The 27,679-nt window shown below is 36.2% G+C and overlaps 1 protein-coding gene across 2 annotated transcripts in view; it reads right to left on the minus strand.

The window, feature by feature from the left end:
• The window catches only part of LOC121386538 (nuclear receptor subfamily 2 group F member 1-A-like), a 37,442-nt gene extending 19,985 nt beyond the window's left edge, over nt 1-17,457 (minus strand). Inside the window, exons 1-2 of one of the 2 annotated variants that reach the window (XM_041517486.1) lie at nt 15,690-17,457; nt 13,096-13,623 (exon numbers count right to left, since the gene is read on the minus strand). In XM_041517486.1, the coding sequence (XP_041373420.1) occupies nt 13,096-13,623; nt 15,690-16,224 (1,063 nt within the window). In that variant the 5' untranslated portion in view covers nt 16,225-17,457. Of the gene's footprint in view, nt 1-13,095; nt 13,624-15,674 lie in introns of both variants that reach the window. The other variant, XM_041517478.1, reaches the window with a different exon arrangement.
• Between the last annotated feature and the right edge of the window lie 10,222 nt (nt 17,458-27,679).

Consider the following 27,679-nt stretch of genomic DNA (forward strand, 5'->3'; position numbering starts at 1 on the left):
AGTTGTTATATTATCAAAATATTTACTGTGGACGGTAACAAAGGAAATTTCTGTATCTTCAATAGGTTGTTGGCAAGCATGTCTTGGGAGTATCCAACGGATGTCCATTTATATTGCTGTGACCCAGTCGATAGTACAGTATGTTTTCACTCTTATCCGATCACCATAGAACAAAGTGGGACGGGAAGTTTCAGTTAACTTTATTGCACGTTTGAATCTTTTTATTATAACACAGAATCCCTACTTTTGGTAATTGCATTATTCAGTAATGTTATAAATGAACTGACAAAGAGCATTGTACGACGCAACGAAGTACTCACGTGACCACCATTACGTAAGTACTCACGTGACCACCATTACGTAAGGAGTAAGAACTGGTTTCAATGATGAGTTGAGGTAATTGATAAAGTATGAAAATTTAAGCAAAGGAAAGTAGAAAGAGAATAAAATGTTAACGACAATGTTATTTTTAACGTGATATGTAAGTGGGTAACAAGTTAGTTGATAGTACATACATCGTACATAATCTGTCTCGTTTGCACCTTGTGATGTGAATCCAGTTTCTTTATAAGGAAGATTGGGTGAGGTTCACCTAACAGCACCACAAATTGTTCTAAGAGTATCTAGTTTACAAAAACTGGTTTTTTTTAATGCAGATAGTAACGAACTGTAATTATAAATATGCAGATACACGTATGCAAGAGGAAAATAGGATTTATACATTCGGCTTTTGATTTCGCGCAAGTCTTTTTATAATTAAAATTACCCAATTTTGCCAACTGTTTTTTTTTTATCGACACCACTAGAGCATATTGACTATTAATTATCGGCTATTGGATGTCAGACATTCGGTTATTCTAACATATAGTCTTAGAGAGGAAACCCGCTACATTTTTCCATTAATAGCAAGGGATCTATTATATGCACTATCCCACAGACAGGATAGCACATACCACAGCTTTTGATATACCAGTCGTGGTGCACTGGCTGGAAAGAGAAATAGCCCAATGGGTCCACCAACAAACATTGATCCCAAACAGACCGCGCATCAAGCCTCTACCCCATCCCCCAATTTTGCCAAAGTCAGACAAGGTTGTTAGAGGGACTATCCTGAGTTTGCTGCACTGTAAGATGTTTTCTACTAATAACACTTTGTAATTACTAGCATTACATATTAAATATAATTCTCTTGTTCAGAATATTAGTGCGTGTATATTCAATGTGTTTCTAAAAGCTCTAATATTTTTAAGTAGCTAAACTGAATTTGATATCCCAATAATTTTGTACGTACGAAAACAAATATATGTATATGTACGTATATACATGTGTGTGTGTGTGTGTGTATATATATATATATATATATATATATATATATATATATATATATATATATATATATATATATATATATATATATATATATATATACATACATGAGGAAGTAAAATGAAGTTTGATCTAGTGCAAACAATAAGACACGTTTAATAATATACAACCACTAATATTTTATTTTAAAATATATATTTAATATATAATTACAGTTGTTAAAAAGTCTCTGTCAGTCGACATCATCTTAACGATCGTCGAAAAGACAGGGCAGTCCCATTAAAATCGACCATGATATAAAGCCAAGTCGTCTCCATGAATATGCAATGTGGCCGCCCACATGAACTACAGTACTGATGCACGTCAGATGCCGACGATGATCCATAAACGTCAAATTGTAGCATGCACAATCTCAGTTTCCAATACAGGCAGACGATTTATTGATGCCGACATGTCAGTGTATGTATAAAAAGGATTTTAAAAATGTTATTGCATGTAAACATACCACATAGGGAATGGACGGTATATAAAATACGAAAGCCATAGCAAAGGAAAGTAGAACGTTATTGATAATGTTTGGGGAGTTTTTTCGTGGTGTATAAACATGAGATACAAAGTATGTGTGTGTGTGTGTGTGTGCGTGTGTGTGTGTGTGTGTTTGTGTGCGCGTGTGTTTGTGTGTGCGTGTGCGTGTGTTTGTGTGTGTGTTTGTTTGGCATTTTATTTTATTTTATTTTATTTTATTACTATTACTATTATTATTATTATTATTTCATGTCAATATAATTCATAGTAGCAGTAGAAGTAGTAATAATATTTTTTTAATATTTCTGTATAGTGTTATATAGTATCAAGCCATATTTTATTTAGACACTTGTATTAGAATGTTTTATGTGTCCAATAATTCTACTTACGCTAGATATCGATAAAAATGTTTTAACATTGTACAGTTTTATGTGTGTTGTCATTTGATACTTTAATAATAATTTAAAAAATTAAATCATACATTTATGTGGAGATGGTGCTGGGGTTTTAGAACCAAATGTTTATTGTTCCAAATAGTTTACATTTAATTGGTTGTTAAATATATAACTGTGTACCCACACAGCGATATAATTGTCTTATTTATTTCAAGCAGTCACATATTTTCTCTTTATTATTTTAAACTGTTTAATAAACAACATACACATCTGTTCATTGTTTAAAATTTTCTACAATTTATTTATGTTTATTTTGGTGTTGAACTATATGTCAGGATTACCAGTATTTGATATCCAATAGCCGATGATGAATAAATCAGTGTGTTTTACTGCTGTCGTTAAACAAAACAAACTTTGAACTTTTGGTGCTTTTTTAAAATATTAATAGACATGATCGTTCATTTCCTTCCAGACAGTTCAACATTAATTAGTATTCATGTCCGAGTTCAAAACAAAATTCCATTCAAAGTTATAATTGTTCATTGTTCCAAAGAATGTTTAAATAATTGATGCTTGTTGTTTTAAAATCAGTGTCACACAAGACGTAACTAATGGGCTGTACAACAGGTTAAAGCTGTAATCTCGACACGGCATATTATGACATGATTCACTTAATACAACATGAAACTTTTGTGCTATCGATATCAGAGGTTGTTATCAACTACATTCATATCACCAGGGCCGTACCCTCCGTGGGGCAGGGGAAGGGGAGCAGTTGCCCCTCTGAGAATCTCGTTTGTTTTTTTACTCCAGAAAATAGCATACACATTTCAGAGTTTAATTTGTATAGTGTTTCATTTGTTTATAAAAAGTAGTACACACACACACACACACACACATACCCCCACCCCCACCCACCCGGATTTTGATTAGGGTACGGCCCTGATCACATACAAGTCTGCAGCCATTTGTTTCTCAATAATATGTACACGCACATAAAACAATGAAATGCGCTCCACTTCTGAATTTTAGAATGGAGAATAGTACATTTTTATACAACATACTAGTAGATTAGCGGCAATAGTCAAAGGATATGGGAGAAAGGCGCGCGATATTTAAATATATTAATATGGATAGTCTATTTTCTATATAAGGCTTTTAAAACAAATATTCTCAGGATCGAAACTAATGAGAACATGGAGAATAATACATGTTAATGTCATTTAGAAAACGAACGGATGAAGTAATGTTTCATTTAATGACCCACTCAACATATTTTAATTATTGTTACGTGGCGTCGGACATATGATTAACGACCACACATATAATCAGACAGGAAACCCACCACATCATGTCATGTGCTACTCTTTGCCATTAGCAGCAAGGGATCTTTTATATGCAGAATCCTACATACAGGATAGTACACACCACAGCCTTTGCTACACCAGTTGTGGAGCACTGGCTGAAGCGAGAAATAAATAAATGGGCCCACCGATGGATCGATACTAGAAAATCGACTATAGTCAAAGGATATTACAGAATGACATGAAAAGTAATGTCATCAGTCTATTCTAAAATGATTCAATATTAAGATGTATAAATACATATTCGAGATTGCCGCTTTAATTATCCACGCTTTTGGTTTTTTTTACCATCAACAGCAGACGACACAACTTGCCGCGCTTGCCAAAAGATCGGCTGGAATGGGGAACCGCGGCGGGCCCTGGCAAACGTTTGAGGAATGCCAAACAGGCGTCCGTGTCGCATGACTCCCCACCTTCAAGACCTTATCTTCGCCCTTTTAAATATGTTGCTCCAAAAGGATTACTTTGCGGAAAAACTGCCGTGCTATTATTACGTATTTGGCATTTGGGCAAAAACACACGAGAACGACGTATCTACGTGACCTTTGAAATCTGCAGTCCATTACGACATAGGTCAAAGCTTTTTGTGGCTCGGTCTTTGTGAAGGGTTGTGTATATTACACGCCCTGCTCGGAAGAATAGCAGGCGACAGTTCAAGGGGTTTCCTACATACAAGAAGACAAGAGTCTTGAGGCCAAGGTGGAGGAGATACAGTATCTCGTGTCTGGGTAGTTCGAGGTATCAGATAAAGTGTCATCCACCTGGCTTTAATGGTGCAGTGGTTAAGTTGGTGTTGCTTTCTTGATGTAATTTGCCTTTGTTTGACGACACCATTAGCTACTGATTCGAATGTCAAATAGTTGGTAACTCTAACATGTAATCTAAGACAAAACCAGCTATATTTTTCCATTACTAAAAGGAATTGTTTTATATACATAAATAGGACATAACACAGTCGAGTGGCACTGGTTTGGGGGATGGGAGTGGGGTGGGTGGGTGTCAGAGAACGAGTCTGCTGATAGGATTCGATCCTACAACTAAAAGCAGCTCCGCCTGTTTGGGTAGATAGGGAGATGAGCTGAAAAGGCATTCACATGGACTAGGTTTAAGGTTGACATGCACGGGCTTTTCATCCACGAATGTGATATGTGTTATCATGTTGGAGACAGTGATATAAGAGATCTCTTGCTACTAATGGAGAAATGTAGCGCGGTTCCTTTGATGCCAAAACTATCAAATATCTGACATCCAACCGTCAATGATTAATAAATCAATGTGCTCCATCGGTGCCGTTAAACAAAACAAACTTTAAATTTTCTTTCTCACCTTTTCCCCCAAAGAAAACAGCCCAGACAGTTGAGGTGTGTGCCAAGGACATGCGCTTGATCTTCAATTGGATATAAGCACGAAAATACGTATAAAGGATGAAATGAATTATTAAGGATACAAGAGTGCACAACCAAATAGGAAGCCCGTGACGTTATCGATTGGTTGAAGCGATCGTTTTAAAGGTCGTGCCATGATACCTATCTCATGGACATTATATCAGCATACGTAATAACATTTGGTATTGCCTATCAAAAGGGTTGTGTATGCCATATGATTTAAACTGCTATAGAAAACTAAGTCCATTGTATTGCAGAACAGCAAAATATATATGCATAGACGTCACACATAGTACGTCGGCGAGTATGTGACGCGAATAATTGTGTATGTTTACTAATTTATTTGTTATTGGCGTTGGTTGTTTATAAGAGTATTGTCAACAACCAGTTGGTGATTGTGAGAACCTGAGAAATGATTTGAGAATATAGATTTAATCTTTGTTGTATATCAGTTACATATTAATACTAATACTTAAATAATACTTATGTTCGTATGGTGAAAAACAAATTCAAGCAACACATATGCAACAGCGTTTTTTTTGTTTTTTTGTCCCTAAAATTCTCTATAAAGTTTAATGACCTCCATACAAAAATGCCAAATTTGTATTATTTAGTATGCATTAACGCAATATTTTCAGGACTCGACAAAGATATTTATATGATATAGTATATTTAAGCAAAACGTATTTCTAACTTTAGTAATCGAATTATGTACCATATGTGGATTTTTGTTAATAAATTATAATCTTGTCTTTGTTAAATATCTAAATCATTTTTTAACTTTACTGTCAACTGTATTGTTAAACAAACTTTTTTTTGTTAATAAATTATAATCTAGTCTTGTTTAGATATCTAAATGAAAAATAAAATGAATTTGTTTATTGTACGTGTAATGCTTTGCTCAAATTTTATTTTAAAATTCAGAAATTTCTCACATAAATAATACGCGACAGGCGGATCAGTACAACGATGTCTTGCTGATTAAGTTTCAATAAAACGTCTGGCTATTATATCTCACGACACGACAACACCACAAACGTTTCATGTTATAACTTCTCTTCTGGGTGCAACAGGTAATAAAATATACCAAAGTTAAAATCGTACAGGTATATAATAGGATTATAATATTATTCTGTACACTACCGTAAGTAATCTATATGCAAAAAAAACCCCAACATTTTAGTCTGTGATTTTCGTCTGGTGTTATTGTTTATATATTACAAGTTACAGCTGTGAAGTCTCTTTCCAAATAATGTACGAAAACGCATTTTCTGAAATAAATCTAAATAATAAATAAAATTGTTGAAATAAATATTGCATATTATGTATAACAATGTCTTGTTAACATGCAGCTGGTTGTTTTTGTTTGTCAAGTGCGATGTCGCGTATTATATTTAACTACATAATATCGAACGATGTCTATAATTAAGTTAATTTTGTTTATGGATGGCAACTGACATTTATTTATTTCCCCATATAAATATTAAATACATGACTGTTATATAACAAATAATATCTGTGTATCAAATTAATGAGAAGCTAAATATAATAATCATCAAACAAATGAACGAACAATAACGTTAGCATTTTCATGTTGTCCATTTGAATACAAAATCTAGTATATTTCCAAAGTTAAGTTAATATTTTAATTGTGTTTATAGCTTTTGTTATTTTAATTTTTACCATCATGCAAAATGTGTATTTACAGCGATAAGTTGATATTTTAATTAATAAGTCAGTTAGAAAATGCTATAAAATAAACAGCAGTATAAACAAATACTTTAAATTATATCATTTTTGTAGTTCAAAAGTAATATTCCAGTTACTTTAATTTTAATTCAACAATTTATAAATTAAAAAACAAATAAACAAATGCAAAACATATTCAGGGGAGAATCGTTAATTAACAAATTACTTACTCTTTTTACATAACCCTTATTTGATGCATTGTTACAGAGTTATACTGTTCACGAATGACAAATCATTTACAGTTTTACATAACACTTATTTGATGCATTGTTACAGGGTTATACTGTTCACGAATACATGTGTTATTTAATAAGCCACTCTTTGTAATCTGTCAAATCATGCAATATGCCTAAGTTATTTATATTCACTTGGGCATTAATATATAAAATATATATTACAGGTAACGATTCACACAGAGAATTCAAAGGAACAACGCCGGTGCTTCCTTTGCTTGCTTTTCAATATTTGAATGGCAGAAAAAAAAGAAGAAAAAAAAGGGCAATTGTTTGAATATTTGTTTTGTCGGTGAAGATCGATGCGAGATTAGTATGTGTTTCTATCAAACGCCAATAATCTTTTTGCTAATCAATGAACACTCACTTTCCCTTTGTTTCGTGACACAAGAACCGATAAAGTCAGCCGGGGATCAAAGGTTTGCTTGTTTTCGCGCGTTTCGCGTGGCTTGTCGGGCACATTCTCACCTGGAAACACCTGAACAGGTGTGGCGGGCAATGTACATCACATTTCGATAATGTCTCTCTCTCTCTCTCTCTTCTAGTTTTTGTGGCTTGTTCTCCAAAAAGCTCAACGAGCAAATTGACATTCATTAGACCTATCGATTTCGAATAACGGCCACGTATCAACGCGCCATGTTTGTTTTAAACAGAACTTCCAACAAGACAATAATGCGAAGCGGTGACAAATTAAATCTAATAACCCCCCATTAAGGATTAAATATTTACGTTTGTTGCGGTGCGATTCATTCACACACAAACCCGCGAAACCGATCCGGAAGCTCCAAACGCGCTCGCTAATGGTCGAATACCTAATTTTCGTGTCAAGAAATTCGAGATGTCCAACTACGTAGGACACAGACATTTTCAAATAGCAGGATTTTTTCTTTTTCTCTTCTTCTCTTAATACGAACATCGTCAGAGTTCGGTGTATCGAATTGTCACCTTTGACCACTGGACACATTTTCAGGTGTTGTTATTAACCCTCGACCCATTGTCTTGGACGTTTTCCTGTCCATTCACATGGACTAGAGTCTGATGTTTGGAGCTCATCGCCAGATCGTGATCGCGTCTTAACAAAAAGGTGCCAAACATCTGATGTCACGAAGCGGCAATACAGTAAACTCGAACTGTTCGACAAGATGAATGTGAGAATGTCCTTTCTGTCAATGAGAGCGGCGCGAGAAATTGCTCGCGCGCGGCCCGTCACACCTCGCGGTCCGCGTTTTACCCCCTCGCCCGTGTTTTACAGCCCCGCAAAGGCCAGGAGTCCCACGGAGAGGCATGTCCGTTAGTTTGCTCGCTCTCCTCTGTAAATTATTTCCCAAAGCATCAGTTTAACGAAGTTCAACAAAGACAGCGTTCATTTGTTGTACAAAGCTTAACTATTGCTTGCTCTTTCTTGCAGAGATGACAGCCAAATTTAAGAAAATGTGTTATTTCGAAACAGGATATTTTTTACACGGCAGATGTTGAGTCACTTTCGTGATTAAAACAAGAAAAGAACTACATGCGACTTCGAACTGGCTAAGACATATTAATTTAATTAGAAGTGATTTTATTGCATCTTGTATGAAAGGTATTGAAACTGGGAAGACAGTAATTTTGTATATATGTTTAAATGTAATAAATTTGCTGAGTTGGTTTTATAGTTGTTTTTCTTTAATAATAAAAATAAAATTTTAAAAATCAAAACAATTTCTAACACTCCAAAACAAATTATTATATTTTTCTAGTTTACTTATATAGTTTACTTATATTGCACAAGTACTAGTAGTTGATAGCTGGTTTTTATGTCATTTGTAAATAAACGTTTTTAGTTAATAAAATAAGATTAATTATTTAATGCAAGACAACTAATAAAAATTATAAATCTAAATTAAAAAATATACACATATCATAATAAATATGGTTATGAACTGTTTGAACATTTCTAACACTATAGGAATTTGTTTTGTGTGAATATCAGAAATAACAAACACGTATTCGATGTTCAGTTTACTTTGTTTTTAAATCATCTTACGTATAGTTAAATGTTTGATTTTGAACTGGTTGTTATTAAACTCAGAAAGTAGCAACACCATATTAAGTTAGTACATAATAATCAATATATTGTATCAAGACGATGAAGGAATCAATGTATATATAATAACAAGTCGGTGAAGGAATCTCTATATATTATAACAATATGGTGAAGGAATGTACATAGATGAGTACACAAAACTTTTATATGGACAGAATTATAATGATAAATTAAATTAACGATAGTGTCATTATACATGACTAAGTTGCAAAATAATATTTTAAAAATCACAAAATTATATTTAAAAAAAATCTAAATCGCAAAACCTTTTCAGAAAGACCATCGGAAAAAATATATTCGTCTCCCTCTGAAACAATTCTCACACACAATATCAGTCAGAGAATTTGTAAGTATTCATAATTTGATTATAAAACATGGTATTTTTATGAACATCAATTTTTAATGTCGAACATGATACAAGAATTGTGTATTGGATTTGATTGACGGGACTTTTGGAATGAAATCCATAGCTTAAATAATAAATATGCATGTATAACGTGTTTCGTTTAGTAAATTTATAAATTTATTTCATTTGTGGAATGTGTAATATTTTACCTTTGATTTTCTTAGGTTGAGGAATTTTCAGAACGTATATTGGTATATAATACTAGACGCTTATGTAATTCTAGATATTTAACAAAGACGAAGTCAATAGGCTTCAGTCACTATGAGAGGTGGGTCCTGGGAGAATCAGGGGACCATCCCACTAAATATATTCAAGTGTCTTTTTTTCTCGTTGTTGTTTTGTTTGGAAATTGTTTCCGTTATGTATTACCCTTTTCACGAGTTGGTCCACGTGGCGTTTTCTTCTTAGTCCCCCTCCCTCCAAACAGTATATCCTTGATTCGTACCTGATTCTTTTTCGCAGCGAACTACACTGCATCATCGCTACCACTAGGTCATATTTGGTACCAGAATAACACGCAGTACCTCCCTTCATCCCTCACAACCCACCCCTCGCGTTTTGTGTATAGTATCCGTCCCAACGATTAGCAACTCCACTTGTACATGATTCTTGATCACCTGGATCGCATTATTTTAACAATATGAACCAGTCATCATAGTTAACTTCACTTCAAAGGAAATACAAATGTAGTTGACACTCATGACATTACATGCTGTAATATATACCAACTACATGTTCCAGTGTTTAATACACTGTATTGAAAATGTATACTATCGTCGTATTCGTAACACTAACGGCAATATTAAATATGTAATACGTTGTTACTGCACAGTATGTTGTAGTGGCTGTATTATTGCTCTTTTGGCCTTTTGGGTGATATTGTATTCACCGATCAAGTCTATAATGTTTTAGGATACATACATACATACATACATACATACATAATTTCTTCATCATATAATCTCAAACTTAATACAACATTTTTGTAATATGTACACGCAACTTGAATTCCAGTCAGCCATTACCCGATGTTCAAATGACGTACGGATATTTGACGTGGTGTCTTTTTTAATGGAAATGATGTCAAATTCGAATGACGTCATTTTGGATATCCTTACATAAAAATAAACTGGTGCTTAACGTTATTTCTTTTCTGAACGCTGGGCAGCCTTCAGTGTAAAGCTGCTATTGAAATGTTTTTGAATAATGACTATGAATGCTTAGGTCAGTTGTGGAGTCACAGTAGTACGTTTGCTTAAATGTCAATAAACGTTGTGCCGTGATCTCGATTAACTTACATTTAATTTGCTAATTTGAAAGTATGCGATTTGAAAAATATCACATAAATATATATGCTAGCTATTATGTTATACATGCGCGCGTGCGTGTGTGTGTGTGTGTGTGTGTGTGTATATATACATGTAATATAATATAATATATATATATATATATATATATATATATATATATATATATATATATATATATATATATATATATATATATACACACACACACACACACATACATACATACATACACACACATGTATAACATAATAGCTAGCAAATATATGTATGTGGTGCGTGCGTGCGTGTATGTATGTATGTATGTATGTATGTATATGTAGTTATATCCATCTATGTATTGTATGTATGTATGTATTTGTGTCTGTGTTTCGTCATGTAACAATTGTAACACATGTAATAAACAAACACAACCCTCCCAAACTATCCATATGTTTAGCTATATAAATACATAATTCACACAACCGCTGAACCGCGACTTGATGGTTTTTCTAAAAAAGAAGAAGAAAAAGACTATTCTTGGTTCAGATATAAAAGAAGAGAATTAATCGAAACATTTTCATCAATAAATAAATTACTGTTGGATTTGTCAGGTCTAATAGTGTCGCATCGCGCGCTCCGTGCCGCGGCTTGTCCTGTATCACCGGCTCGCCTGTTTAAAGAATTGAAATTCATCTCCTTGCTGCGCGGTGTAACATTTCGCCTTGTTCCGTCGACAGTTGACGAAGCCACGAAGCGAGACTCAAGTCGTTTCGGAAGCGTTCGACCGCAACCGGTAATTACAATTGACGACGCTTGAAAGAAAATGATGTTGTACGGAGGGAGATTTCGGCGCGGTTTTTTTATTTGTCTCTTTCAATTGACATTTAAAAGCAATTGACACTACTTTGTTGTTGTTTTTGTTGGTGTCTTGTTTGAAGCAAGTGTTCATATTTGTTTTATTTGTTATGTAAGTAATGCAAGAAATATTTTAATAATTTCAGTTATTTATATTACATTTTGTTGTCTTGGTTTTTTTTTTAAGCAAGTGTTTATTTTTGTTTCAAATTTTTTGTAGGTAATGCAGGAAATATTCAAACAATTTGAGTTATTTAAATGATATGTTTTTGTGCAATAAAGAAAACATTGTATATAAAAATGACTATGGTATACAGGCTTAAAATAGAATATATTGTCATAATATGATTCATGTAGACATTAAGTACATAATAGTTGATACGTTGGTGTCTCAGAATACATTTTAACAATAACAAAATCAGTACAACTAATATTGTTAACTAGACTTTGAATAAAAACTTTACACGGCGAAAAACGACTAAAACTAAAAAAACAGTTCATAATATATAGAATTAAGGTTTATAGCTTGCTTCTTTAAGCATTTTTTAATGGTTTCATTTTGAATTTGTGTTTCATTGTGGTGTTTTATTATTTAAATTTGTTTATCCATGTATATTGAAAAAATTGTTCAGTATTTTGTTATTTAAGTATACAATGTATAAAACATATGAAATCAGAATTATTCTATGATGTATTTTATTTTTATATAAAACATGTAAAATTTAAATGGTCATTACAAATGTTAACATTAATTGTACATTACAAATTTTGTGATTTTATTCACTAACAATAGGCTACTTTGTTAATATCTATAGATTACTGATATTTTATTTGGTAACAGGGTAGGTAGAAGTGCAACATAATTTTATTGTTACTGTAAGTGATCCCGTAATAAAAAAAAACGTTAATAAGAGATACCTAAAAATAAAATTAAGTTTGTTTTCTTGGGAATTCGTCTTTAGATTATTTCCTATTTTTAGTAACATATTTCATTTATGTATTTTACATTCTAAAGACTATAATTTGTTTATTGGTGTATTGAAACCACAAAATCAACGTAACACTTTAAAACCATGTTTAATGCATGCATACTGCAACACACAACAACATAAACAGATTCCTGAATGAAAGCGCCATTAAAAAGTCAAGCCATGAAACTTTAAAATGTAGAAACCTCACCAATTCTGATGGTACATGTTACGAAGCACGCTTTTAGTGATGTTTGTGATGTCAGGTTTTTTATATTAAATTTTACTCAGGGGGTAGTTTTTTTTTTTTATTATTTTTTTTTTTGTAGGTGGGTTTTTTTGTTTGTTTGGGGTTGTTTTTTTGTTGTTGTTGTTTTTGTTGTTGTTTTTTTGTTTTGTTTGTTGTTGTTGGGTTTTTTGGGGTTTTTTTTGGGGGGTGGTGGTGGTGGTTGTTGTTTGGGGGTTCTTTACTTTGTTTTGACGGCCCACAGACTCAACAGACTGAAAATGGACTCACCTGAACTAAAGAGAACAATGGCCTTCAAACAGCTGTACTCTGCTGAATCGACGTGCAGTTGCTTCAGCTTCTCCACTTGCTCCTGGAATATCCTAATATGATCCATAAACGCGACCACCCTCTCGGCCGCCATGGGGCTGGCGTGGAGGCCCGCCGCCGCCAAGAGGGGGGCCACGTGGAGGGGCATGGAGCACTGAGCCGCGTTCAGTACAAACAGTTCGCTCCAAGCCAAGCGTAGCAGTGCCACTTGGTCGGTGACCTGCAAATCCGGGAAAAAGGGTATATTTCGCGACCACTCCACAGCACTGAAGAGCAGCCTTGCTGCCAGTTCACAAATGTTCTCGATGCCCATGATGTTGTTTGGCTGCATACATTGTCCGTAGCGAGACGTGGGGTAGGGCTCTGCCCTCAGGAGCATGGAAATAAAGCTGGATAAGTAGGTGTGGCCGTTTAGGGGGTCCCCGTTTGGAAATGCCATTTGTCCCGGGAACGGGTGCTGAGTCGGCGGGATTCGCCCGCGCTGGACAGCTGTGGAAGAAAAAACGGGTTAATTTCAGTTCGGTTAATTGCATAATGCAAAAACCGAAGTATTTGGAAGAATTATTGTAAATATATTTTTAGTTCAGTTAATTGCGTAATATCAAAACGAAGTATTGGAAGAATTGTTGACAGTATAATTTCTGTTTGGATAATTGCATAATACCAGATCAAATGGTATTGCCAAACAGAACTGTTCTGAGTAATACTTCCATATTTTATTTTTCAAGTACAGTTGGAATAAGAAAAATTACTGTAAAATTTAAACCATCGGTTTACAATATAATTCTACGTCCAAACCAATGGACTAATCAACGACTAATCAACAGAAAACATTTCACAAGTTGCCGTTGATATTATCTTGTAAATAAACTAAACACGACCATAGTCAGCTGCTAATACAACATATATTTTATTAATTTTCGAACTGTATATACAAAGAAGAACAGAAACAGAAATATTAATATTAATTATATAATAAATAATCATTTAGTTTTCAATATTTTGCAAAACATTACATGCAAAACAATTTTACGTACGCATACATTTACACAAAGAAAAATAAAGCAATTAATTTTAATGCTCCTATTAGTAGTAAATTTAAAGATGCATAATCGACAGGGTATTAAATAAACCGTCCTAAATCCATTTACGCTGACGCAACTCTCCTATTTGATAGCAATACATTATTAACAATAGATAATTAATAACAATCCATTTGTTTAGCGGTAAATATAATAACTGTGAAGCAAACTAACACACGTGGTTTATAGTCTTCAGGAATTACGGGATTTTCAAAGAGCGAGCGCTTCGTAATTTGACGGATTTACGAGGAAAAACCCATCCAGGTGCTTCTGCTCGAATTTCTAAAACAATACATGTTTGTTTTCCTTCAGACAGCTTTCTCCAAGACAAAGAGATCCTGCGGGGAGAAGCCGCCTCAAAAATAGCAAGGAACCAAAATGTCATCGGTGCCAAATGTCCGACATCGACCATCAACCAAATATTTTCTCTGAATAGACATCCATTATTTTTGTTTAATCTAAATCCATTTGCAGATATCTTTTTAAAGGATTTAAATCCATCAGCACATTTTTGTTCTTAAATCTAAATCTATTAATTTGACTTTATAAAATTCCAGAAATATGTGTCGAATTTTTGTAAATTAAAAGTCACAAGAATTTTATATATTTAAAAATATTTTGTGAAGAATATATATGGACGGTACTCTAACATCAACAGATAATATGTTTCTTTTAGTACATCACATTTATTAAAATATTCTTTCACGAGTTTTTCATAGAATAACGTGTGCTTTTCAAAATCAGAAGCAAAAACAAAAAGTATTTGTTTTAACCGAATTGAGAACGCGATATTATAACACGATTTTCAAAGCAAAATATTTTTTAAACATTTCTCATTTAAAAATAAATAAATTTAACGTATTTAAACATTCAACAATCCATAAAAATAATCATATAAACGCAAGTATACTCGATTTTAAAACAAAAGTCCAAAATAATATTTTTAACGTATAATTGTTTTTAGCTTTGCTGTAGGCGCAATCTTCTTACACTTAAAGCGTGTGACCCCGTTACAGATTATGCATCTTTAGAGGAAACCGACCTGTTAATTTTCTGGAGAGGGCTTTGGGTATAATAATTACAATCTTGGGTTGGAGAATTTATGAATGAGAAAGATATGCGGGACAGAACCCGCACATAACGCATACTAGATCTTTTCGGTTTGGCTCTGAAGTTGAGCAAGTTAAAATCGTATGTCATGTTGACATTTTAAATTTATCGTAATAACAAGTTTATTGTACTTATTAAAATAGGTATTTTTCATGAAAATTATATTTTAAAAAACAACATTTAAACCACAAAATATTCCCTTTCCCTTATTTGTTTTTAAAGTTACAAAAGTCCAACGCAGCATTTTTAAATTAATAATTTAAATTATAATCCTAAGTTCGCCCCTACCCCCAGAATATTAATGGGTCGGCACCTATAGGAGACTGTTCCCACCGACAATGCACTGACCTGCATCCCACCTACCTTCCCGTCGCATCCCCATCTTGAGACATTTCTTAAGCCGGCAGTACTGGCACTGGTTCCGATGGTGCTGGTCTATGGGGCACGATCGGTTGCCGCGACACGTGTAGGTGAGGTTGCGTCGCACGGACCGCTTGAAGAAACTTTTACATCCCTCGCACGTGAACTGGCCGTAATGTTTGCCCGAACTCTTGTCCCCACACACCACGCATTCGATCTGCTGCTTCGTGTTGTTGTTGTTGTTGTTGTTATTTTCCGGACTGTTGCTGTTGGGGGTGCCGTTCTGCTGCTGCACCGGTGTCGGAGTCGTCGTGTTCGTTGGTTGCGAGGGTGGAATCGTGGGCGGCGCCGCTTCCATCGGCTCCGATGGACGTCGCTGTTCTATGGGCGGGGTCGAGTGCGTCTGCCCCGGGGTCGGGTGAACCACCGCCGGGGCCGTGGCATTGTTGCAGTTAATGTCCTCGGCGACGTGGATGGGGTCGCGCCACGGTATCACTGGGGTCTGCGTCGGCGGCGTCATAGCCATGTTGAGAGGCATCAACAGAGTTAGAGAGGTGTTTTTTTTAAAAGTCGTAAGAGGATCAGAGTGCAATGTCACAAGCTATGACAGCGAACTAAGTCCAGCGCGGTGTTGAATACTCATCCGTTTGTCATGAGTCCTCCTCTGGTGATAATAGCACACCCCTGACAAAATACGCTCTCTTGTCACTATCACCCGCGGGATGACAACACTTCCAACCAACACAGAAATCCCCAACTCATGTGTCCACATTAAACAAGAGTGACTTCTGGTGCCGGGTCCCCGAGCTGCCGCTAGTTAAAGAGCAGCGCACACGGTGTATAAAATATAATGGTATTTCCCCCACACCGTGTCAGCTTAGTGAATCCGTTACACACACACACATATACACTGACAGAGACAAGCGGCCTAGACAGCGTAGGAATCGACACAACTGAGATAGGGGAGTGTGCGTTGCGTGTGATATGGCCCTGCCTCGCTAGCACTCCGTCTGTTTTGAACTCTGACACTCCAGTTGAAACTGCTAAGTTTCTATGGTTACTCCTCCTTATATGGATAGCGGTGTCACACGAGTTCAAGAAGTTTATTGGTGAGTGACAATTACAGTCGACTGGTCGGAGCCCCCAGCACACGCGGGGCAGAGGCATAGCGCACGGAGAGAGGATCCCATTGGCTCCGGCTGCACTTCATTATCCACGGCGTGATTGTCAGGTCTAAAGCTCGTATCCCTACGCTCGCGCGGGTCATCCATGCAAGTGGTCCAATCAGGTGGCGCGGCACTGCACAAGGAGGAAGGCCAATCGTCGGTATCACATTTGTGGCGACGAAGGCTGGTAAAAGATTTTATGCTCATCAAAATAATTACCGATCCGCATTAAATGAGAGCGGCACGCCGACAGAGAAGCGCGGGTTGTTTTTCCTCTCTTTGGTTTTGAGGATATGGCGCTCCGCGGTGTATAATTCTTTTTTTTTTAAATTGGTTTTGAGGATAAGATGCTCCGCGGTGTATAATAATCCTTTTTAAAAATTTGGTTTTGATGGTATGATGATGATCCGCGATGTATATGTTTTTTAAACTTTGGTTTTGAGGATATGATGCTCCGCAGTGTATAATCTTTTAAAACTTTGGTTTTGAGGATACGATGATCCACGATGTATGATCGTTTTTAAAACTTTGCTTTTGATGATACGATAATCCGCGGTTTATGATCTTTTCTGAAACTTTGGTTTTGAGAATACGATAATCCGCGGTTTATGATCTTTTCTGAAACTTTGGTTTTTAGGATACGATGCTCCGCTGTGAAATTAATCTTTAAAATCTTTGGAACAGCAGACGTAACATAATATTATCCAACTTATGGTGGTCAATTTTTAAACGTGACATATAATGATATAGCATTGTTTTCCTCTCAAATGTTCAGCAGAATATACAGTTACATAAATCACAACACGCACCTACTCTCACTTGGCACAAAGTCAGACTCGTAGCAGTTCACACAACAAAACATCCGACAGAAAGTCTTGTTCTTCCATTCAGTTATACTCGTGAAAAAAACAGAGAAAAACCCCACCTCCTTTACGAATCCAGTCTACAGTCGTAACTCTTTGACTGGTTCACGGAACAACAGTTATTGTTTGGTTCTCGTTGCGGTACAAGTCTTCGTCTTGTTGTCTGTAAACACTCACCTATAGAACGAGATCTACATCAGTTGAGGCGTGTGACCTGAAAGTGGAGGTCACGGATCCAGACATGGGTGTCTTGCCCTCGTTCATGTAATCTTACACAAGCACGCTGTGGTCTGACCTCTGTCTCTGTCTCTCTTTCTGTCTCTCTCTCTCTCTTTCTACCGCCGGCTGTTACCTCCGGTTGCGCAAGGGGTGAACGAGGTTACGAGGTCTTCGACCCTCAGCGCTCCCGTGACATGCATAGTCGCACTAGGCCGCGAACAATACGCTTTTGATATTCGTGTTCAATTCTCCAATATTATAGATCAACTTTTAGTAACCGGCAAACGGGCCGTGATAAACATTAACAGCTGTGCGTATAGCGTGGTAATGAGCAGAACTTGGGGAAGTTCTTTTTTCCAAGGTTAGAGATGTTTTTCGTAACATCTTGTTCTGTCTGCAGAGTAATTCTCGCCGCTTTGCGTTCCGTACCGGCAGATAAAAAAAAACAGAAGAAAAAAAAAGTGCACTGACGAGAAATGCGCTTATTCAATGATAATACCTGACCCGTTTCTTCCCATCAAAGGTCGGGGTGATAAAGATATTTGTTTGCTAGTGCCCTGACCCAGATCATTCTTCAGTCAAATATCGCCTGCCCTTGTCGCGCGCAATGCATAAAGCAGACGGAGAAACTATTTAATAAACAACGACTTTTTTTTTTTTAAAAGCAGACGACTGACTTAAAGGGGCTGTCAACGTATAATGGAGGAAAACACACCTGACATTTTTTATCGAGGTTTTAGCATGTCCGAATAATGTGTATTTATAATAAACGTGCCTAAAATCGTTTTTAATTTGAGGTTTGTTTATTTTAATGTTTTATTTATTAGGATGTTTTACTCGTGGTTTTTTTTGTTGGTTTTTTTCGGTGGGGTTTGTTTGGGTTTTTTGGTGGGGGATGGGTGTTATAGATGCAAACAGATATCACAAGCGTAAGAGACAGGGGAGGGTAGGTGGGGGATGGGGCAATCCCCCAGTGCTGGAGCAAATCCCCAAACAACTTCTTTTAAATTTTTTTATTCTAAATCGTAATAATTTTCCTTCTTGAGGGGATGGCTTTAGCTCAGTCGACTGAGTGCTCGCGTGAGGTGCTTGCGTCGCAGGATCGAACCTCCTCGGGGATTGGTTTTCTTCTCGTTCCAACCAGTGCACCACAACTGGTCAGAGGCCGTGGTATGTGCTTTCCTGTCTCTGGGAAAGTGCATATAAAAGATTCCTTGCTGCATTTCTAAAAATGTAGCGGGTTTTCTCTGATGACTACGAGTCAGTATTACGAAATGTTTGACATCCAATAGCTGAGGATTAATTCATCATTGTGGTGTGGTTAAAGAAAACAGACTTTAGCTTTCTTCGTGATGATTTCACATACCAATGCCATGACCTGTAGAAGTATTTCCTGTCTCCACTATCCAGCCTGGACAAATGTGTTGATGTCGGACAATTAGAGGGAAAATCCACCTCCATCACATATGGCGACTATTAACAGCAAGGTCTCTTTTTCATGCACTTACTTACAGAAAGACGTGAAGCATTAGTTCTAACGGCAAAACAAAACAATAACAGGAAAAACAAACCACACAGATTTTGAGAGGAAACCCGCTGTCGCCACTACATGGGCTACTCTTCCGATTAGCAGCAAGGGATCTTTTATTTGCGCTTCTCACAGGCAGGATAGCACAAACCATGGCCTTTGTTGAACCAGTTATGGATCACTGGTCGGTGCAAGTGGTTTACACCTACCCATTGAGCCTTGCGGAGCACTCACTCAGGGTTTGGAGTCGGTATCTGGATTAAAAATCCCATACCACGACTGGGATCCGAACCCAGTACCTACCAGCCTGTACACCGATGGCCTACCACGACGCCACCGAGGCTGGTCTGTAATTAGAAAGTATCATTTTAATCATTTCATGTTAGGGAGCTTCTTTAAATATCCAAAAAATAGATTTATTTCCTTATTTATAATCTTGCCTGCCTGCTAGTTAGTTAGTTAGTTGGCTGGTTGATTAGTTCGTTAATTTTTTCGATGGATGGATGGATGGATGGATGGATGGATGGATGGATGGATGGAAGGATTATTGGATGGAATGATGGATGGATAGAGGAAGGGAGGGAGGGAGGGAGGGAGGGAGGGAGGGATGGGTGGGTTGGTGGGTTTTGGGTGGGTGGGGTAATGGATGGATGGATGGATGGATGGATGGTTGGTTAATTAATTATTGTTCAGGTTGGAACAGGGCTCGAGAACACTGTATAACAGAATTATTATTTCTCCCGTAATGTATCAAAACAAATAACCTACCAATGACAGCTGAATTTAATTGTGATGCGATAGGTCGTAGTGTCGAATCTGTTAATGGATTTATTTGTTCCTATCCAACCAGTGTTCCACACAGTGTCAAAACCTTTGGTATGTTCAGTTCCAAAAGTGCGTTTACAAGACAAAGATATGATTTTAAAATGTAATTTAAAAAAATATATTTATTTATTTATTTATTTTATTTTATTTTATTTTTTTTACTTACTTTTTATTTTTTGGTCTTTATTATGTTGAGTATTCTTCGGAAATTTCAATTCTCTTCAAACTTGAGTTGAGATGACTGAGAGAGAGAGAGAGAGAGAGAGAGAGAGAGAGAGAGAGAGAGAGAGAGAGAGAGAGAGAGAGAGAGAGAGAGAGAGAGAGAGAGAGAGAGAGAGAGAAGGAATATTTAATGACATGTCAGCACATTTTAAACAAAACCTATTTGGTCTCATATATCGTTATTGCAACACTTTGTCTATATGACGGGGCGAGACGTAGTCCAGTGGAAAAGCGCCCTCTCGATGCGCGGTCGGTTTGGGATCGATCCCCGTCGGTGGGCCCATTGGGCTATTTCTCGTTCAAGGCTGTGGTATGTACTACCCTGTCTGTGGGATGATGCATATAAAAGGTCCCTTGCTGCTAGTCGAAAAGAGTAGCCCATGAAGTGGCGACAGCGGGTTTTCTCTGTCAATATTTGTGTGGTCCTTAACCATATGTCTGACGCCATATGACCGTAAATAAAATGTGTTGAGTGCGTCGTTAAATAAAACATCTCCTTCTTCTTTTTGTCTGTATGATGAGACAATAAATTTAATTGTGCCACACAGACTACCAAAACAGGACGGTAACAGAGGAGTATTTTATATGTAGTTTCCCACTAGGACTGTACATAGGCATACCACGGCATTTGATGTATTAGTCGTGGGGCACTGGTTGATTTACAAAACAGTGTTGTATGCTGAACTCACGTTAAATAAACTCTGTTTTATGCCCGCAGTTCTGTCACACGCTAGTATAACGCCATTAACAATGAAACGAAATAAACATAATCAAATACTGAGAGCATTTTGTTTATTTTTTATTTAAAATAAAATAATTTGTTTATTGTAATATCTAATCAATTCACGATAACAAGATTGTATTTCTATTTTTTCACATCTGAAATGTAAATCACTAAACTCTTTGACGTGTTTTTACATTCACAATGGGTTCAAGCACGCCTTACCTGAGCAGGGCTCGAAATACTGCCGTTCCTAGCGGTTTTTGCGCGGGCCAGCAGATTATTTAGCCTGTCGGACCGGCAATTATTATACATTTATATTCACACATTATTTTGAGTCAATAATGTGTGGTCCGGTAGGTTTTGATTCGGGCCAGAAGAATTTATAGCTTGTCGGACCGAATATGGGGCGGCAGGAATTTCAGCCAATTTCAACTCCTGCTGAGCACCGTCTCTCAACTCACCTACTGAATTTTACCAGTACAGTAAATAACTTTCGAAAGGAATTTCCTGTAGTTTTAAAGGCATGTTCTCACATCGGTTCATCTACTGAATGACTCAACAAAATACATACATTTATTTTGTCGTGAAATTTTTTTATTTAAACTGCTACCCGGTGTTCATATCTCACTTATTATCGATACTTCGGTGTTAAATTCAATTTTAGCTACGTAGCCATAAATTCGAAGAAAAACAATTTCGCTAATATTGTTGCTTACACTAGCTGTTTAAAATGATTGCAACAACGGGTTATAGTTGCGAGCGTTAGTTGAGGAAGTACGTACATATACTGTATATCTCAAGTCACATAATCCCCGTAACACTGTCTTTGGTAGGTAACTTGCAGTGTTATATTGTCTTTGGTAGGTAAATTATCGTGTGACACCATCTTTAGTAGGCAAATTGCCGTGTGACACTGCCTTTAGTAGGTAAATTGCCCCGTGACACCGTCTTTAGTAGGTAAATTGCCGTGAGACATCACCTTCAAAAGGTACATTGCCGTGTAGCACTGCCTTTAGAAGGTAAATTGCCGTATGACACAGTCTTTAGTAGGTAAAACTACCGTGTGAACTGTTTTTAGCAGGTAAATTGCCGTATGGCTCTGCCTTTAGTAGGTAAATGGCCGTGTAACACTACCTTTAGAAGGTAAATTGCCATGCGGCCTTGCTTTTTAACGTCACCTTTTCTTCACTCCTGGCGATCTCTTGACGTACCTGCTTTCCCAGAAACCTTTCTATCTTAGACCTATTGTATGCGTATGTTTGATTTCTGCACTTAACACACATGTCGCAGCCTTTACAATCGAACGTCTTTCTCTAGCACTTGACAACTTCAACTTAGAGTCCATGGCGTAAAAAGGTTTCCATCAAGAAAATCAATCTGGGCGCTTCACCTGCATTATTCGGCTTGAAAACCTTCAACAGTGTCTAAGCACTGTAGATAAATAAATACCGAGACACGATAGTGGTTGCTATATTCACGTCGATAGCAAAAGGTACACACGACCTTACGTCTTTCCGAAGCAGCAAGAGTGTTTTCGTATCGTTGCTTTGGTCTTTTCGGCTGCCTAACCGTACAGCTAAAAGGGGCTAAAATGCAATGAAAATAAACACGAAAAAAGAAAATAAATGAAGGATTGAAGGAGAAGTGACTGAGTAAATAAATGTATTAGTTTTTTCTGTTATGTATAGCAATCACGGTTCAGGTGTTACAGAGGGTACCTGATCTGCAATAGCTGAAGACCACGAAACCACAGGTGCAACAGATAGCAACTGACGCGTGTTCTGGAGGGCGACCGATTGCGATCGCTCGCAGAACATGTTTTTGCGCTAGATACGTTCTAAAGATGAACGTGATAAATATTATGATAGAAGACGGTTCAATTACCACTTCAAACTATTTACAACATCACCATATTTGGTGTGATAAGCGTTTATTCGGCAACTAATTAACAACACAAACATTGTCGTTTGGTACCAGTCAAACCTGTTCGCGAGCGGATGGCCTCCTAAACGAAGGCAGGATCCAGGATTTTGTAAAGAGGGGGAGGGCACAACACTTTTAAAAGGGCAATTTGAGTTTGTCGAAGGCAAAATGAACCGAGGAAGCGAGATTCTATAGAGTTTTGGGGAACATGCTTTCCAGAAATGTTTTGTCCAGGGAAATTTACTGCTATATATTGTAAATGATGATTTAAAACAAAAATACATTAAAAAGGCGCGTCAAACGGGTGGTGGGGGTTACGGGACCCCTGTGATCCTTCCTCTGGATCCGCCAATGCCAGAACACATAATACGTGCTATCGACGATGATGAAAAGGAAAGGAATGCTTCGTCAGGGACATCTCAGCTTAGTTTAAGCTGGAACAATCAATCCACATCAACTTTCTTACTGCTGCACGCCATTCTTCGATATCATTTGGCCATAGTCGCCAATGTATGTCACATGGAAATGTATTATTCTCCATTTTAACACTGATCAGCTATTCCACTATTTTATGTTATATAGTATTAAAAGCATGGCTACACACGTGTATGCTATATTTAAGACTAAAATATTGTGTTTCCAGGAACTCGACCATATTATAAAAAGGGTCCGACTTTTGCCTCCTTTGTTTGATGTTTTTATTAATATGTCGGTAAAAAAGGCACATAGACAGCATTTGATCTGGACCCGTAGAGGTGAATGCAATAAAACAAAATTTGAAAGACGATCTACCCTACCTATTTTGTTCGACACGTTCCCAGAAACAGGTTTTTTTCTTTGCCTAAAATATTTGACAATAATAAACGAGTTTATTAAAACTATTGTTGTTGTTGTTGTTTTTAACATTAGCAAATAATGTTATAATATAGTGAAGTGAGACTATAACTCGGATTAAATATTACCAACTTAAAGCCATCTTTAAGATGTTCACCCAAGAGTATGTAAAAAAAAAAACCACACCTAAAAACCTTGCAAGGTGTCGGAATACTACATATAATTGTTACAAAGTTTATAAGATATATCGCCTATATCGCAATTTTCGTTTTTTAGCGTACTGTAGCGTTTTGTTAGCATTAAGGTATCATGTATTGAAAATCGTGATTATATACGCCCTATTTGACGGCGCAATGCAGTCAACTACGTAATACAGTAAGTCACTAATGTGGAAAATCGCCCTCGGCTCAATGATACGGGATTGAAAAAGACAAGCATTTTGTGTCACGGAGGCTGAAAAGACAGCGCTCAGAAAATTGACTTTCTCTCTACTCGAATTATAAGACACAAAAAATAGATTGCTTTTGTGCTTCGTTATATGGAAGTCGGAGCAAGACCGAGAAGACATTATTTTTCCTTGAAGCACAAAAGGGTAAACGAATTGCTCATTTTCTCAACAGCAAAACGTTTTCATCAAAATATTACAAAATACAGCAATTTCGCGATTGGCCTCCAGTGTTGCCACGTACAGAAACCACAACAACTCTGTGTTTTGGAACTGATGGCGTTTTGTCGTGGCATCGTGTCTGACAGCGCCAGCAGAACCTGACACGTGATTTTGCCCCGGTTCAGAGAACCAATTAAGATTATTTAATTTTTCACTGTTGTAGTCATAATGTAATACTATTCTGTGTATGCTTAACTTCCCCCCTCCCGTTTATGAACATTAATATAGTGTGTATATAATATGTGTATGTCTATTTTATGTCTATAAACGGTATGTTTTTGTTAAATAAATAAATAAATTGTTATGTATATATGTATGTATGTATGTATGTATGTATGTATATGTATGTGTATGTGTATGTGTATGTATATGTATATGTATATGTATATGTATATGTATATGTATATGTATATGTATATGTATATGTATATATATATATATATATATATATATATATATATATATATATATATTCACTTGGAGTTGAAATTTAGAGAAATATTATTACATTGACGTAGCCAGAATTTTATATTTTAGGAGACACTTACACTACATTGTCTATGGGTCGTGTTATGGGGCAACAGAATTCTATCAGTGTTTGTTTATTAATCATATACTTTAAGGTATTGAAATACGTATTTTTGAAAAGAGTTCACACACATGTATAGAATAACATAATCATCTTGATTTAATATCACTTTTGAAATCACTCATCCTAACTGCCAAGGCACGTACAAGTTTCTTCTAAGCAAAATAATAAAAATAAAACAATGATAAAAATAATTTTTAAATTGCAGTTTTAGTTCAAACACGTGGAATATGCTAAAATTAATAATTGGAGCAAGTAATGTGTAATTTTAACGGTATAAATTGTAAGAGCAGAAATGACGCCACACAGCCCAATAACTAGAGTGGCTATTTTAATCGAAATAACACGATCTTATTCGTAATTGCTAAGTGTATTGCTACAAGTAGGGGTGGGACGTAGCCCAGTGGTAAAGCGCTCGCCTGATGTGCGGTCGGACTAGAATCGATGCCCGCTGGTGAACCCATTGGGCTATTGCTCGTTCCAACCCGTGCACCACGACTGGTATATGAAAGGCCGTGGTGTGTGCTATCCTGTCTGTGGGATGGTGTATATAAAAGATCCCTTGCTACTAATGGAAAAATGTAGTGTGTTTCCTCTTCAACACTATATGTCAAAATTACCAGATGTTTGACATCCAATAGCCGATGATTAATAAACCAATGTGATCTTGTGATGTTGGCGCTAAACAAAACAAACTTTAATTTTTGTTACAAGTAAAGCTGATTTAATACATCATGGAAATACACCGTCTACGATTAAAACATTTCAGTAAGGAAGTATTGGCTTCTGTTATTAAGATTAAAGATTATTTGTATTTATATTCTCAACTCCCACACTCCTCTTGATCTTTAAATTATCCCCATTCGTTCCATTCGTTCGATTCTGTTCCATTCGTTCTATGCAAGCAATATAAATCATATATGAGTATGGGCGACATCGCATCGCACAATGGCATGTAATAAAAATATTATTAAATAAGTTGCAATAACACCTTACAAATCCTACAATTTGCTGACCTTTTTAATTCCACCATTGAAGCATAGCTGTTTTTCATACACCGGAATAATAAATAACACATGTTTTATTAGAAACCAGTCTATGTTCGCGTCGCGAAGATGTTTAACCCTTTTTACGCTTTATTTAATTTCCACATTCTGCAATGGCCAAACGGACAATCAGTTCGAAAGACATCCCGCGGTTTTATTGGATCTTATCATTACTTTGTGTTCAAGCGGCTCAAAGAAGTTAATCTGCAGACTTACCTCGATGACCCCGGGTCAACACGATTACAAAACAACGCGGACAATAGATGATGGTCACTTCAGAGGGACTTCACAGAATCATCCGGCCAACAACATTCCTCCAATTTAAAAGAGGTTGGCGGTTGGTTTGTTGGTTTGTTAAAGATGACTCTTGGGAGGAATTTAGTATCCAAAGCTAGCGACTAAAGAGCGAAAATCCTTGTTAAATGATGCATAATGTGAAATAGAACCGTGAAAATGAACTGGTTCCGTCTTAGCTGCCTTTCAGCACCTTCTGCCTGGCATTTGATGACGGGTATTTTCAATGTTATTAATACGAATGTGCTGTGTTTATCAAATCCTATTATAATATTTCTTAATTTGAAATAAAATCTTATTGAACTTTACATTCTAAAGCAATTTTGTTTTCTAAATAATAATTTAAAAATCCCGATGAATTCAGCAATTAAAATGAATCTTCATGTTCAAAATCTACAGTAAAAACACAAAATCATGAAAGACATAGTTTGTTTCATTTTAATATCGTGGCAATGTCATTACGTTAATGGTGTATTACAAAGAGTAATTTTAAAAAAAACCTAGTATGTTTTTATTGTTTTTGTTTTTTTAGGGGAGTAAAAGGTATTCAAACTAACGTATTTGGAATAAGGTGTTTATGATGTAAGGTTTATGCAGAATACTTTATATTCAATTTTTAAAACATGTTGATATCCAGAATGTAACTCATGGTCATTCAATACAAGATTATTTTTGTCATTTATTAACCCAATTTAATAACAGTATTCCGTAAGCCTGGTTCGCGTCCTACATAACTCGGCACTGGACCGTCTCCCCTGGGGATTGAACCGGATGCCGCCTTAGTGCAGGAAGGCTTTCGCTGTCAAATAAAACCGGAAGTTCCAACACTTCTCATAATTGCATATGGTTGAGTGATATGATGAGCCGGATACATCCGGGTCTTTTTTATAATTATGAAACAAAAAACCTTATTGGGACCAAAAGAGAAAGGATTTTTGTAGAAAATGTCGTTGTTGTTTTTAAATTGTCAGGTATTTTGGTTTATAAAAACAAAGAAATGCTAATGCTGTTTGTATGAACCAACTAAACTGATCAATTTAATAATATATACACTTGTATATTTATATACAGCCTTCTTTTTTAAAAACAATTT

Source organism: Gigantopelta aegis, chromosome 2, assembly GCF_016097555.1.
Source record: "Gigantopelta aegis isolate Gae_Host chromosome 2, Gae_host_genome, whole genome shotgun sequence".
Classification (NCBI taxonomy): domain Eukaryota; kingdom Metazoa; phylum Mollusca; class Gastropoda; order Neomphalida; family Peltospiridae; genus Gigantopelta; species Gigantopelta aegis.